General features: G+C 44.1%; 2 protein-coding genes across 7 annotated transcripts in view; one reads left to right on the forward strand and one right to left on the reverse strand.

Moving 5' to 3' along the window:
- The window catches only part of PGPEP1L (pyroglutamyl-peptidase I like), a 28,870-nt gene extending 21,175 nt beyond the window's left edge, over positions 1 to 7,695 (reverse strand). Inside the window, exons 1-2 of one of the 3 annotated variants that reach the window (XM_060755648.2) lie at positions 7,588 to 7,695; positions 870 to 922 (exon numbers count right to left, since the gene is read on the reverse strand). In XM_060755648.2, coding sequence (XP_060611631.2) covers positions 870 to 922; positions 7,588 to 7,621 — 87 coding nt within the window. In that variant the 5' untranslated portion in view covers positions 7,622 to 7,695. Of the gene's footprint in view, positions 1 to 869; positions 923 to 3,994; positions 4,028 to 4,570; positions 4,804 to 7,587 lie in introns of those variants that run through there. The other 2 variants (XM_067471302.1, XM_067471303.1) reach the window with 2 other exon arrangements.
- A 3,207-nt stretch (positions 7,696 to 10,902) lies between these two features.
- The window catches only part of LOC132762554 (protein FAM169B-like), a 55,079-nt gene continuing 51,874 nt past the window's right edge, over positions 10,903 to 14,107 (forward strand). For 3 of the 4 annotated variants that reach the window (XM_060755646.2, XM_067471304.1, XM_060755647.2), the window contains exon 1: positions 10,903 to 10,951. In XM_060755646.2, coding sequence (XP_060611629.2) covers positions 10,936 to 10,951 — 16 coding nt within the window. In that variant the 5' untranslated portion in view covers positions 10,903 to 10,935. The remainder of the gene's footprint in view (positions 10,952 to 14,107) is intronic. The other variant, XM_067471305.1, reaches the window with a different exon arrangement.

Genomic DNA, 14,107 nt, shown 5'->3' on the forward strand with positions numbered 1-14,107 from the left:
TCCCCTCTGTTCTCTTCCAGCGGAGCCTTCAAATGGGTAAGAGAAGTTCAGGAGAAATTTTCAAGATGCTCTTTGATGGCAGGTGAACTATAACTCCAATCCTATTTTCCCAACTTCCCCCAAACCTCTCCAGTATTTTCTGTTGGTCGTGGGAGTTCTCTATGCCAAATTTGGTTCAATTCTATTGTTGTTGGTGTTCAGAATGTTCTTTTATGGTAGGTGAACTATAACTCCAAGCAACTGCAACTCCCAAATGTCAGGGTCTATTTTTCCCAGACTCCACTAGTGTTCAAATTTGGGCATATATGAGTATTCCTGCCAAGTTTGGTCCAGGTCCATGGTTATTTGGATTTGCTCTCCGGATGTAGATGAGCTACACTCCCCCTAAATCACTGTCAATTCATCCCAAACCCCTCCTGTATTTTCTGTTGGTCATGGGGGTTTTCTGTTCCAAGTTTGGTCCAGGTCTATAATTCGTGGGGGTCTCAGTGGTATGTGGAAGTCAGATCTGAATCGGTTGAAGGTATTGCAAATCCCATCATCTGTTGTCCATACTCCCCCAAGCATATTGTTTTTGTGATGAATTACTATGCTTTAAGTATGTTCAATTTGTAACAATAAAAATACATCTTGCATATCAGATATTTACATTACAATTCATAACAGTAGTAAAAGTAGCAACAAAAATAATTTTATGTTTGGGGGTCACCACAACATGAGGAACTGTATTTAGGGGTCACGGCATTAGAAAGGTTGAGAACCACTGCACTATCACATATCTTTGTGTATAATTATGAAACTCTGAACTGATTGTTTGATAAATAATAATGACATTGCAAGTTTTCCTACAGCAGAAAGAGCTTTCTTACCTTTGCAGCTTCCCAACTAGAGTTAACTAAATGTTGCCGGAAGGGACCAAAGCCTGAAAGCAAAGAAAATGTATGATTGCACCAGTTTAACATTGCAAAGCCCATGATTTATATTGCTTTTAGGCGATGAACTAACTTACGTTTTCATGAGGGAAGGGCTTTCCCAAAGCTGCATTAAAAATGAGAGATTGCAAGATTCAATTGATTAACTGTTAGGTTAACTAATTAAAAATGCTTCTGGCCAACTCAAAAGATGGTCCTTTTGGAAGCAGAAATTTGAAATGTCCAATGTAAGCAAATATTAGGAACTCTAAGTCTGAAGTGTTGTTGAGTTCAGTGATTACTACATGAAGAACTACAGTTACAGATAAACAAACAGCCCTTTTCTTTAATCTAGGAAAAATAACCCCCTAAGAATCACTCTTTTGGTGTGATACATGTGCCCATGACCATTATGTTGTAGTCTGGCAAGCATCAGAGGATTTTTCTGAATGTTCAGAGGATGAGGGGTAAGATGGGTTTCAAAGTGAGGAGTATGTGAGTGATCGGAGAGAATTGCAGGCAGTCGTTCCGGGGCAACAGGGGAAAGTGTAAGTTCAAGTTCCCTTGAGGAAAAAGCCTAAGGAAGATGGGGAGTTTTCCAGGGAGAATTCATTAGACCTGAGAACACAGGGAATGAAAAGCTGGCAAACTAGATATTCTCAGAACATCTGAGCTAAGACCTTGAAGTCCAGGTGTGTCAGGCATGATGTCATGGGTGTCTTAGAGGGCTTAAAATAAGTGGTTTGGTTTGGTTTCAGGCCTTTCAGAGGAGACAAGGTTGCTTTGGGAGATCAGTCTCCAGTTCAGGATTCCTGTTCAGGATTCCAATTCAGGGTTCTTGTATTGTCAAGATTGTCAAGATTATTATTATTATTATTAAACTTTATGTGTACCCCGCTAGCATCTCCCAAAGGGATTCGATGCGGCTTACAACAGGCCGGAGCCCAGCACAACACAATACAACAATACAACAATACAAACATAGCAAATAAAACAGTTAAAGCAGAGAAACAGTGGCAATAAACAATACAACGGGACATATTAAAAAAAACAAAAAACTGAGCCGGCTGAAGTGGGGTACAGGGTTAAAAGTGCTGAAAAAAAGTGTCGGGGGATATGAGATTAAAGTATAAGTGCGGTGTGCGTTGAGAGTGGTCTTGACTCTACTAAAGTGCTTCTGGGCTTTGATAGTGGGGTTCCTAATCTGAGAAGGCACGTTGGAATAGCCAGGTTTTCAGGTTTTTTCTAAAAACCGCCAAGGTGGGGGCCTGTCTGAGATCTTTCGGGAGGGCATTCCAGAGGCGGGGGGCCACCACAGAGAAGGCCCTGTCCCGCGTCCCCACCAGACGCGCCTGCGAGGCGGGTGGGATCACGAGCAGGGCCTCTCCTGATGACCAGAGCGAGCGTGTGGGTTCGTAGACTGTGATGCGGTCTCGAAGGTAGATCCCTGCTTCATGTTTGATGTCTTTGTTTCTTTGGAAAATTTACCTTGGAGAAGTTCCTGTTTTCATGTTCATGGATACACCTTTGGCTTAATTCTGTGTTTTTGGGATTCCTTGGCTTTGTGTACTATCCTGGCATTTTTGAGATTACTTCTATTGAGCTCTAGCTTCTTTTGAAAATTCCATTTAATATCTGTACTGACTTTGGTGGATTTATCCCCTTTATCCTTTTCCTATTCTTTCTTTAATAAACATTCTCATATTGGATCACTGGACTCTGGTGTGGTCCTGGGTGAAAGGGTGTTCCAGTGCTAGGGTGCAACACACTATTTGCTGGGTTGTTGTAGGTTTTTTCGGGCTATATGGCCATGTTCTAGAGGCATTCTCTCCTGATGTTTCACCTGCATCTATGGCAAGCATCCTCAGAGGTAGTGAGGTCTGTTGGGTTCTTTTCATAGATGCAGGCAAAATGTCAGGAGAGAATGCCTCTAGAACATGGCCATATAACCCGAAAAAAACCCTACAACAACACAGTGATTCCGGCCACGAAAGCCTTCGACAATACACACTATTTGTTGCTTCTTTATAACTAACATGTGAAAAAAATCTAAAATTTATTTAACTATGTGACTGTTTCGGCTAATTTATCTTGCCTTTCTATAGTATATAAAATCAGGGTGTCTTGTACAAGCAAGGATGAACTATAAAGATAATCTAATCTAAACTCCCACTGAAGGAATGTCTTCCAGCTTTCCAAACTATGTTCCTTTGTCGAAGAGTTCCTTGTACTGTATATTTTGATGGATAAGAGAGTCTTAGTAAAAGGTAAAGGTAGTCCCCTGACATTAAGTCCAGTCATGTCTGACTCTGGGGTGTGGTGCTCATCTCCATTTCTAAGCCGAGGAGCCAGCGTTGCCCATAGACACCTCCAAGGTCATGTGGCTGGCATGACTGCATGGAGCGCCGTTACCTTCCCGCCGGAGTGGTACCTATTGATCTACTCACATTTGCATGTTTTCGAATGGCTAGGTTGGCAGAAGCTAGGGCTGAAAGCGGAAGCTCACGCCGCTCCCCGGAATTGAACCTGCGACCTTTCGATCAACAAGCTCAGCCGCTCAGTGCTTTAACCCACTGCGCCACCGGGATATCTATCTATCTATCTATCTATCTATCTATCTATCTATCTATCTATACACACACACACACACACACACACATATATTGCTTGTCTGTTCTTAAGGTGAAAGACAAGCAATACACACACACACACATACACACACACACACACACATATATATTGCGTGTCTGTTCTTAAGGTGAAAGACAAGCAATATATACACACACACACACACACACACACATATATATTGCTGCTGAACTGTTTATTTACTCCTGACACGATAAATAAAAGATACAATTAAAAACATTCAACTTAGCACTATAAAAACCATATAGGTAAAGGTAAAGGTAGTCCCCTGACATTAAGTCCAGTCATGTCTGACTCTGGGGTGTGGTGCTCATCTCCATTTCTAAGCTGAAGAGCCAGCGTTGTCCGTAGACACCTCCAAGGTCATGTGGCCGGCATGACTGCATGGAGCGCCGTTACCTTCCCGCTGGAGCGGTACCTATTGATCTACTCACATTTGCATGTTTTCGAACTGCTAGGTTGGCAGAAGCTAGGGCTGACAGCGGAAGCTCACACCGCTCCCCGGAATCAAACCTGCGACCTTTCGATCAACAAGCTCAGCAGCTCAGTGCTTTAACCCACTGTGCCACCGGGGGCTCTTAAGTCTTAAGTTACGTAAATAGTCTTAAGTTAAGAGAGTCTTAAGTTACGTAAATTGCAGGTGGATTGGTGAGCAGAAGAGGGAGGCTTTCACCATGACTCCATCCTTGTTTGAGCCCTATTGAGTCCTTCATGTTCTTGTCACCTTTCTTACAACAGAGACCTCTGAACTGATCCCCCCCCCCCCCCCCCCGGTCTTACAGCTCTTTTAATGAACACTCAAATATTTTTTTAGTGACTGTACATTGGAAATAGCAAGACAGAGGTTCTTGTTGATGTCACTTCAAACTCTGCCTTGTGTCCTCAACCGGCCTAGGGACGAAAACCATCCAGCACATGTCAAGCTTATAAATAATAATTGCCTTTAGAGCAACCAGTGGCGTAACAGAGAGCAATGGCAGCATGCAGCAGCATTCCAAGAGAGTCTTAACCTTTTAAAGTCCAGTCTCTTTGTAACGGGTTGGGTCTTGCAAGCATGAGGCGTCACTGCTCACCACAGGCGAGAAAAAGTCCAAATGTGGTCCTTGTGACGGGTGCTGGCCCGTGAGGCATGCCTTCGTCCTCTTTCAACACTTTCTTTTTGAGCGCACACAAACACATTCTCATTTTGATAAAACGGTGCACGGCGCTCCTCTTGTTTTGAAATTGAGACGCTGACATTGGATACGAGGTGGGTTTAGTTTTGGACTCCCGAGGCGGAACTGGGAAGTCGTTTCCATCTGTGATTCTTTTTTAGGCAATGCTGAAATAGCTAGCTATACCGAGAGTTTGCACAGAAAGGATGTCAACAGATATTTTCAGAAGGGACAGGAATAGAGAACTGCAAGCTTTCTGGGAGAAAGAATAGCAATCTCCCCCTAACATACTATCTGATTTGCTGAGCAAGTGGCATTACTGGATCATCTTCCACTTGGAAACATTGATGTGCCCAATTGCTAAATCAGGCATGGGCAAACTTCGGTCCTCCGGGAGAAAAGGAAGGGGCCTGAGGCTGTTTGGAGTGGTGGGATTTGAAGTCCAAAAACACCTGGAGGGAGGGCCCAAGTTGGCCCATGCCCAGAGGCGGCCCTAGGTAATTTTCAATGGTAAGCAAATAGTATTTTGGCGTCGCCCCCCAACCAATCATTAAAATATATATTCTGTTCGTCATAGGAGTTCTGTGTGCCATATTTGGTTCAATTCCATCATTGGTGGAGTTCAGAATGCTCTTTGATTTTAGGTGAACTATGGAGCCCCCGGTGGCTCAGTGGGTTGAAGCACTGAGCTGCTGAGCTTGTTGATCGAAAGGTCGCAGGTTCGATTCCGGGGAGCGGCGTGAGCTTCCGCTGTCAGCCCTAGCTTCTGCCAACCTAGCAGTTCGAAAACATGCAAATGTGAGTAGATCAATAGGTACCGCTCCTGCGGGAAGGTAACGGCGCTCCATGCAGTCATGCCGGCCACATGACCTTGGAAGTGTCTACGGACAACGCTGGCTCTTCGGCTTAGAAATGGAGATGAGCACCACACCCCAGAGTCAGACATGACTGGACTTAAAGTCAGGGGACTACCTTTACCTATACATCCCAGTAACTACAACTCGCATATGTCAAGGTCTATTTTCCCCCAAGAGTGCCTCAAGAGCACCCCTGGGCAAAATCAACTGTACCTTGAATGCTTACTTTGCGTAATGGGTTGAGCCGCCCCTGCCCATGCCTTTGTCCTCTTGGAACTGGACACTTCAGTCAATCAAGGGATCATCTGCATACCCACATTGTGGGAGCTGAAGTCCAAAACACCTGGAGGGAGGGCCCAAGTCGGCCCATTCCCAGAGGTGGCCCTAGATAATTTTCAATGGTAAGCAAACAGTATTTTGGCGCCGCCCCCCCAACCAATCATTGATATATATTTTCTGTTCATCATGGGAGTTCTGTGTGCCATATTTGGTTCAATTCCATCATTGGTGGAGTTCAGAATGCTCTTTGATTTTAGGTGAACTATACATCGCATATGTCAAGGTCTATTTTCCCCCAAGAGTGCTTCAAGAGCACCCCTGGGCACTCTTGGAACTGGACACTCCAGTCAATCAAGGGATCATCTGCATACCCACATTGTGGGAGCTGAAATCAAAAACACCCGGAGGGCCAAAGTTTGCTAGATGGGACCCCCATTTCCTAGGAATAGTTTCTGACAAACTACAGGGCTGAAGCTGAGCGTGCCCCCCCCCCCCCCAAATAAGAGATAATAACGTATAGTTCTGCAAAAGGCCAAGAATAAATCTCAACCTCAACGCTGCAGGACTTCCTTGACTGGCTCAGTGAAACCTTTTGGACCTTTTCTCATGAATTTCATGTTTTAAATCATTTCCCATGAACCCTTTTGTTTCCCTTTCAAAAACATACTTTTATATGGACTTTTCCTGTTATGAATTATAGGCACATGGTTCCTGCTACATCAAATGTATATATTTTCATATTTTCCTTTGTACTAGTCGCCTTCCCTTGACCTTTTTTCCTTCCCTTCCCTTATGAAGAAATCCCCGTCCCCTCCAGAAACCGCAGAGCTCCAGATATTCCAAAGACCCCAATCCACAATTTCCTTTTGCATGAAAAATAAACTGGCAGGCAGCTTTGTTCTCGGAGGATTGCCCAACAATGCTGTTTGCCCCCTGGCAGACCCCTAATCATTTTTCTACCTTGAGGTTAGGGGACCCTCGAAAAGCCCCCACCTTTGCACTGGTTGATTTAACTAACTTCCCACTAAGGAACATTCACCCCAGTTTCGCCCTCATTGTCTTCATATTTGCTGGCTAGTAAAATCCGGATTTGCCTTTACACATGTTGATTCATTCCAATCAAAACACAATAGATCAGGCTTGCTTGAGACTCCCTCTTTGTCTCGCAGGCCACATGGCATTTTTTTTTAGAATTCATTCACAAGATTCCTTTGTGTTCTATCATCCTGCCTCCCTCTTTCCTTATTTGCTATCGCCGCTAGATGGCAGGAGCCTCTCCATTGGACCCTACGGACCACTGGAACTTCCTGATTGGTCCAGGGGTGCCTCCCAACTGTTCGCCCATTGTCCAATCACAGTGGAGGGCGGCAGGGAGGTTGGGGCGGGAAGTTTGAACTCTGCAACTTTGAAAACTCTATATAAATGGCTGTATCAAATGTATTTCTTTATGCTCTGCTGGCAAATGATCGCAGCTCTGCATCCTTTCCAGCTGGATCGCTAAATAAACCTCGATGACTTTTCTTCAACCTTGGTGAGATTTATTTGGGAAAAATCAGGGAAAATTCTGGGCCTTTCTCCTCTTTCGCTTGCCAAGGGTTTCGGACTCTCTTTGGTGGGTCTAAGGGCTCCTCTCTCCTAGGCAGGAGCCTCCAAATTCTAGCTCGATATCAGGGCTATTACGTATACTGACTAAAAGCAGAGAGCACATTGCACATTTTTGTTCCGTCAAAGCCTTACCCGTAACCACCACTGTGTTGGAACTGATGTCCATTTAGCCTGGGTTACGAAGGAAATCCTTTATCCCCGGCACCCATAATCAACCCTCTCTTCATTGGTAAACATACTTGACCACAGCTGTTGATATGATATTCTTTTACCATCTGTTCCAGACTGCCCATCTTCCCATTGGCCAGTGGGAAAGCTCTTTGCCAAACAGGGACAGATCTGGTTTCACATGATGTGAGATCATTTTAATTACACAAGTCCCCCCGGGGTCTTTGGATGGGCTGCACACCTCTTAATGCTTCACCCTCTCTTAAGTGACTTCACAGAATCATCATCTTAGGTATTGATTTCAAGTCTAATTCTGAAGTCACATTGGAAATAATCCCATCTGGTCTATTTTTGTATGTTACCATCTTAGTGCCAGATTAACAAAAAAGAACTTTATGTGACACTTCGGATTTATAATCTACCTGGCTCCACAGATTCCATTTGAGATTACGGAGAGTCTAAAACTAGCTTAATTCTAAATTAAGTTGTAAGTTGTTGTTTTATGTAATTTGGTGTTGTGTGGGCAAACGTTTAGGTACTGATATGTTTATGTATTGCACTTCTGTTGCCATGTAAGCTGCCCTGGGTCCCTTTTGGGAGGGGGTGGCAGGATATAAATATATTCTTAGGTTGCTGTGAGTTTTTGGGGCTGCCTAGCCATGTTCCAGAAGCATTCTCTCCTGACATTTCGCACACATCTATGGCAGGCATCCTCAGAGGTTGAGGAAACTGTTGGAAACTAGACAAGTGAGACTTATATATCTGTGGAATGTGTACACACACTTTTATATACTGCAGGTGTGTGTGTGTGTCTATACACACAGAGAGTATCTATCCATACATGCATTTACATACTGTATATATGTATATGTGTGTGTATACACACACACATAATCTATCAATCCAAACACAAATTTATATACTATACATGTGTGTGTATGTGTGTGTGTGTATGTATGTATACATACATACACACACACACACACACACATATATAGGCAGGATTATTTTTAATATACATGTGCCTTTCACCTTCAGAACAGACAAGTTCTCTCTCTCTCTCTCTCTCTCTCTCTCTATATATATATATATAAAGAGCTTGTCTGTTCTGAAGGTGAAAGGCACATGTATATATTTATTTATTTATTTGGGGTTCTTTTACCCCGCCCTTCTCACCCCGAAGGGGACCCAGGGCGGCTTACACAGTAAAGGCAACGATTAGATGCCAGCATCACAACAATCATCACAACTTACAGTAAAATTTCACAGTTACTAACAGCTGCATGCATTATTCCAGTAAAAATCAATAAAATCAATAAAATCAATACAAACCTAAATTCCTCCCTTACGTTGTCAGTGTTTGCTGTCTCATAGATCCGCTTTTAATACCATTTTGTCCATCCTGCTGGTCTTTAATTGCCCGGTTGCCCAAAAGCCTGGTCCCACAACCAAGTTTCACCCTCCTCCTGAAGGAGAGGAGGGATGGTGATGCTCTGATTTCCCCGGGGGAGTGAGTTCCACAGGTGAGGGGCCACCACTGAGAAGGCCCTGCTCCTCGTCCCCACCAGCCTCACTTGTGAGAGTGGTGGGGTCGAGAGCAGGGCCTCCCCAGATGATCTCAAGCTCCGAGGTGGGACGTAGCGGGAGATACGTTCGGACAGATACACTGGACCGGAACCGTATAGGGTTTTATAGGTCAAGACCAGCACCTTGAATTGTGCTCGGAACTGAACCGGCAGCCAGTGGAGCTGGCATAGCAGGGGGGTGGTATGCTCCCTGTATGTCGCCCCGGTGAGCAATCTGGCTGCCGCTCGCTGGACTAGTTGAAGTTTCCGAACAGTCTTCAAGGGCAACCCCACGTAGAGAGCGTTGCAGTAGTCTATTCGGGATGTAACAAGAGAGTGGACCACCGTGGCCAGATCAGACTTCCCAAGGTACGGGCGCAACTGGTGCACAAGTTTTAATTGCGCAAAAGCTCTCCCGGCCACCGCCGAGACCTGGGGTTCCAGGCTCAGCGGTGAATCCAGGATCACTCCCAAGCTGCGAAAGGCACATGTATATATATATAGCTTGTTTGTTCTGAAGGTGACAGGCACACACATATATATACATACATACATATATATATATATTGCTTGTATATATATATATATATAGCTTGTCTGTTCTGAAGGTGAAAGACACATGTCTATATATATACACATATATATATATATTGCTTGTGTGTGTGTGTATATATATATTGCTTATATATATATATATATATATATAGCTTGTCTGTTCTGAAGGTGAAAGACACACATATATATATTGCTTGTCTGTTCTGAAGGTGAAAGGCACATGTATTTATATACACACACATATATATATTGCTTGTGTGTGTGTATATATATATATATATATATAGCTTGTCTGTTCTGAAGGTGAAAGGCACATGTGTATATATATACATATACATATATATATTGCTTGTTTATATAAATATATGTATAGCTTGTCTGTTCTGAAGGTGAAAGGCACATGTATATATATATATATACACACACACATATATATATTGCTTGTGTATATATATATATATGTATAGCTTGTCTGTTCTGAAGGTGAAAGGCACATGTATATATATACACACACACACACACACACACACATATATATATATATATATGTTGCTTGTTTATATATATATATATGTGTATAGCTTGTCTGTTCTGAAGGTGAAAGGCACATGTATATATATATACACACACACATATATATATATGTTGCTTGTTTATATATATATATATGTATAGCTTGTCTGTTCTGAAGGTGAAAGGCACATGTATATATATATATATACACACACACACATATATATATTGCTTGTTTATATATATATATATATATGTATAGCTTGTCTGTTCTGAAGGTGAAAGGCACATGTATATATATATATACACACACACAAATATATATTGCTTGTATATATATATATATATATATATATATATATATATATATATTGCTTGTCTGTTCTGAAGGTGAAAGGATATGTACACATACATACATATATATATATTGCTTGTGTGTGTGTGTGTGTGTGTTCTGAAGGTGAAAGGCACATGTATATATATATATATACACACACACACATATATTGCTTGTCTGTTCTGTATCTACCTCTGTATCCAAACACGCATACACACACACACGTTGTATGCCTGGAAGCCTTAGCTGAAAAGAGGCGTGTGCCTCCAAAATGGGAGGAGAGAGGAAGGCCGAGATGGGTGGGCCAGGAAGGAGGAGGAAAGGCCGAGGAGGAGGAAGCGAATGGCGGCGGCCCAGGGTAAGGCTGGGCGGAAGCAGGCCTCTTCCTTGGCAATCGAGGCTTGTCTTGGGAGGAGGAGGAGGAGCTGCACACTTCTGCTCCTTCCGCCTCTGCAGGCAGGCCTCTCTCCACTCTGTGGGATTGAGGAAATGGAGTATTTAGAACAGTGGGTTGTTGTAGGTTTTTCCGGGCTATATGGCCATGTTCTGGAGGCAATTTTTCTCCTGACGTTTCGCCTGCATCTATGGCAAGCATCCTCAGAGGTAGTGAGGTCTGTTGGAAGTAGGAAAAATGGGTTTATATATCTGTGGAATGACCAGGGTGGGACAAAGGACTTTTGTCTGCTGGGGCTAGGTGTGAATGTTTCAGCTGACCACCTTGTTTAGCATTCAATAGCTTGGAAGTGCCTGGGGGGAATCTTTTGTTGAGAGTGATTTTACCAGGTTCTTGTAGGTTTTTTTGGGCTATAGGGCCATGTTCTAGAGGCATTTCTCCTGACGTTTCGCCTGCATCTATGGCAAGCATCCTCAGAGGTAGTGAGGTCTGTTCGAATTAGGACAATGGGTTTATATATCTGTTGAATGGCTGGGGTGGGGCAAAGAGCTCTTCTCTGCTGGAGCTAGGTGTGAATGTTTCAGCTGACCACCTTCATTGGCATTTGAAGGCCTGGCTGAGCCTGGGAAAATGTTCTATTGAGAGGTGTTAAGATGTGCCTGGTTGTTTCCTCTCTGCTGTTTGGCTGTTGTAATTTTTTCAAATGCTAATGAAGGTGGTCAGCTGAAACATTCACACCTAGCTCCAACAGACAAGAGCTCTTTGCCCCACCCCAGTCATTCCACAGATATATAAACCCATTGTCCTAATTCCAACAGACCTCACTACCTCTGAGGATGCTTGCCATAGATGCAGGCGAAACGTCAGGAGAAATGCCTCTAGAACATGGCCCTATAGCCCGAAAAAACCCACAAGAACCTAGTGATTCCAGCCATGAAAGCCTTCGACAATACAGTGATTTTACCACTTACAGACGCACCAAGAAAATCCAACAAATGCTACGTTCAGCAAAGGACAAGAGGGATCCTCTCACCTCTGCAGGAGTCTACCGTGTACCATGCAGCTGTGGACAAGTCTACAGAGGGACCACCAAACGCAGCATTGCCCAGACATGCATCAAGGAACATGAAAGGCACTGCAGACTACTCCAACCAGAGAAGTCAGCCATAGCAGAGCACCTGATGAACCAACCTGGACACAGCATTTTATCTCAGAACACAGAAAGGTTGGACCACTCTCACAACCACCATGTCAGGCTACACAGAGAAGCCATTGAAATCCACAAGCATGTGGAGAATTTCAACAGAAAGGAAGAAACCATGAAAATGAACAAAATCTGGCTACCAGTATTAAAAAACTCAAAAATTACAACAGCAAAACAAGAGAGGAAACAAACAGGCACATAAAATCACTCTCAACAAAAGATTCCCCCCAGGCACTTCCAAGCCATTGAATGCTAATCAAGGTGGTCAGTTGAAACATTCACACCTGGCTCCAGCAGACAAAAGTCCTTTGTCTCACCCTGTTCATTCCACAGATATATAAACCCATTTTTCCTACTTCCAACAGACCTCACTACCTCTGAGGATGCTTGCCATAGATGCAGGCGAAACGTCAGGAGAAAAATTGCCTCCAGAACATGGCCATATAGCTTGGAAAGACATACAACAACCCAGTGATTCCGGCCATGAAAGCCTTCGACAATATATTTAGAGCAGGTTTGGAAATGTTGATCAGGCCTGGGCCTCCTTCGGCCTTCCCTCCGGGTGTTTGGACTCCAGCTCCCACCATTCCTAACAGCCTCAAGCCCTTTCCTTTCCTCCTTCAGAGTTGGAGTCCAAAACAACCGGAGAGAGGGAGGGAAGGAGGGCCCAAGTTGGCCCAGGCCTGAATCCTATAATCCTGGGCCACCCAGTCCAACCCAATTCTGCCAAGAAGCAGGAAAATCGCCTCCAAACCACCCCTAACAGAGAGCCACCCAGCCTCTGTTTCTAAGCCCCCAAAGAAGGAGCCTCCATCACACTTCAGAGAGTTCCACTGCAGAACAGTCAGGAAGTTCTACCTGCGTGACTGCATTTCCGTATACCAACCCACACGATCTCTTCGTTCATCTGGAGAGGCCCTGCTCATGATCCCACCTGCATCGCAAGCGCGATTGGTGGGAACGAGGGACAGGGCCTTCTCGGTGGTGGCCCCATGACTCTGGAACTCCCTCCCCAAGGACATCAGGCAGGCCCCAACACTGCCAGTCTTTAGAACAGTGGTTCTCAACCTGGGGGTCGGGACAACAGACAATAACAATACGATGCAAAGCAAATTAAAAACATAAGCAATAACACAACAAAACATTACACTATAACGCAATAAAACCAGGGCTGGGCCAATGATGGGTACAGGTTAAAAAGTGCTGGGTGTGTGAGGTAGTATGTTGGAATTCTGGGCAAGTGCAATGTGCAGAGACTCTTAAACTCTAGTAAAGTGCTTCTGGGACGTAGTGCTGGAGGTTATCCTATTCTGGAAAGGCACATCGGAATAGCCAGGTCTTCAAATTCTTCCTAAAGACTGCCAACGTGGGTGCTAGTCTAATGTCTTTGGGGAAGGTGTTCCAAAGTCGGGGGGCAACCACAGAGAAGGCCCTGTCCCTCGTCCCCATCAAACGCGCCTGCGACGCAGGTGGGATCGCGAGCAGGGCCTCTCCGGATGAACGAAGTGAGCGCGTGGGTTCATAAACGGAGATGCGGTCACGCAGGTAGGGAGGTCCTGTTTTATCAGGATCAGGTAGGCTTAGGAATTATGGGAGTTGACGTCCAAAAACACTTGGAGGGTCCAAGTTTGCCTAGGCCTGGTCTAGACCGAGGGAAGTCATAATCCCCAATACTCTGCTCTGGTTAGACCTTCTCACCTGGAATAATATTGATTCCAATGTTGAACGGGATGGTCTTTGGGGCCTCTTCTTATTCTAGGATTATGTATTGCTCCCATGAATGCACATCATCATCACCATCATCATTATTTAATAACTTATTAATTGCCCTCCATCCGAGAATGCTCTAGGCGATTTACAGCTAAATTATAAAAGATAAAATACATACATATAAAAATTAAAAATTAACAGAGATC

The sequence above is a fragment of the Anolis sagrei genome, chromosome 9 (genome assembly GCF_037176765.1).
Source record: "Anolis sagrei isolate rAnoSag1 chromosome 9, rAnoSag1.mat, whole genome shotgun sequence".
NCBI lineage: Eukaryota > Metazoa > Chordata > Lepidosauria > Squamata > Dactyloidae > Anolis > Anolis sagrei.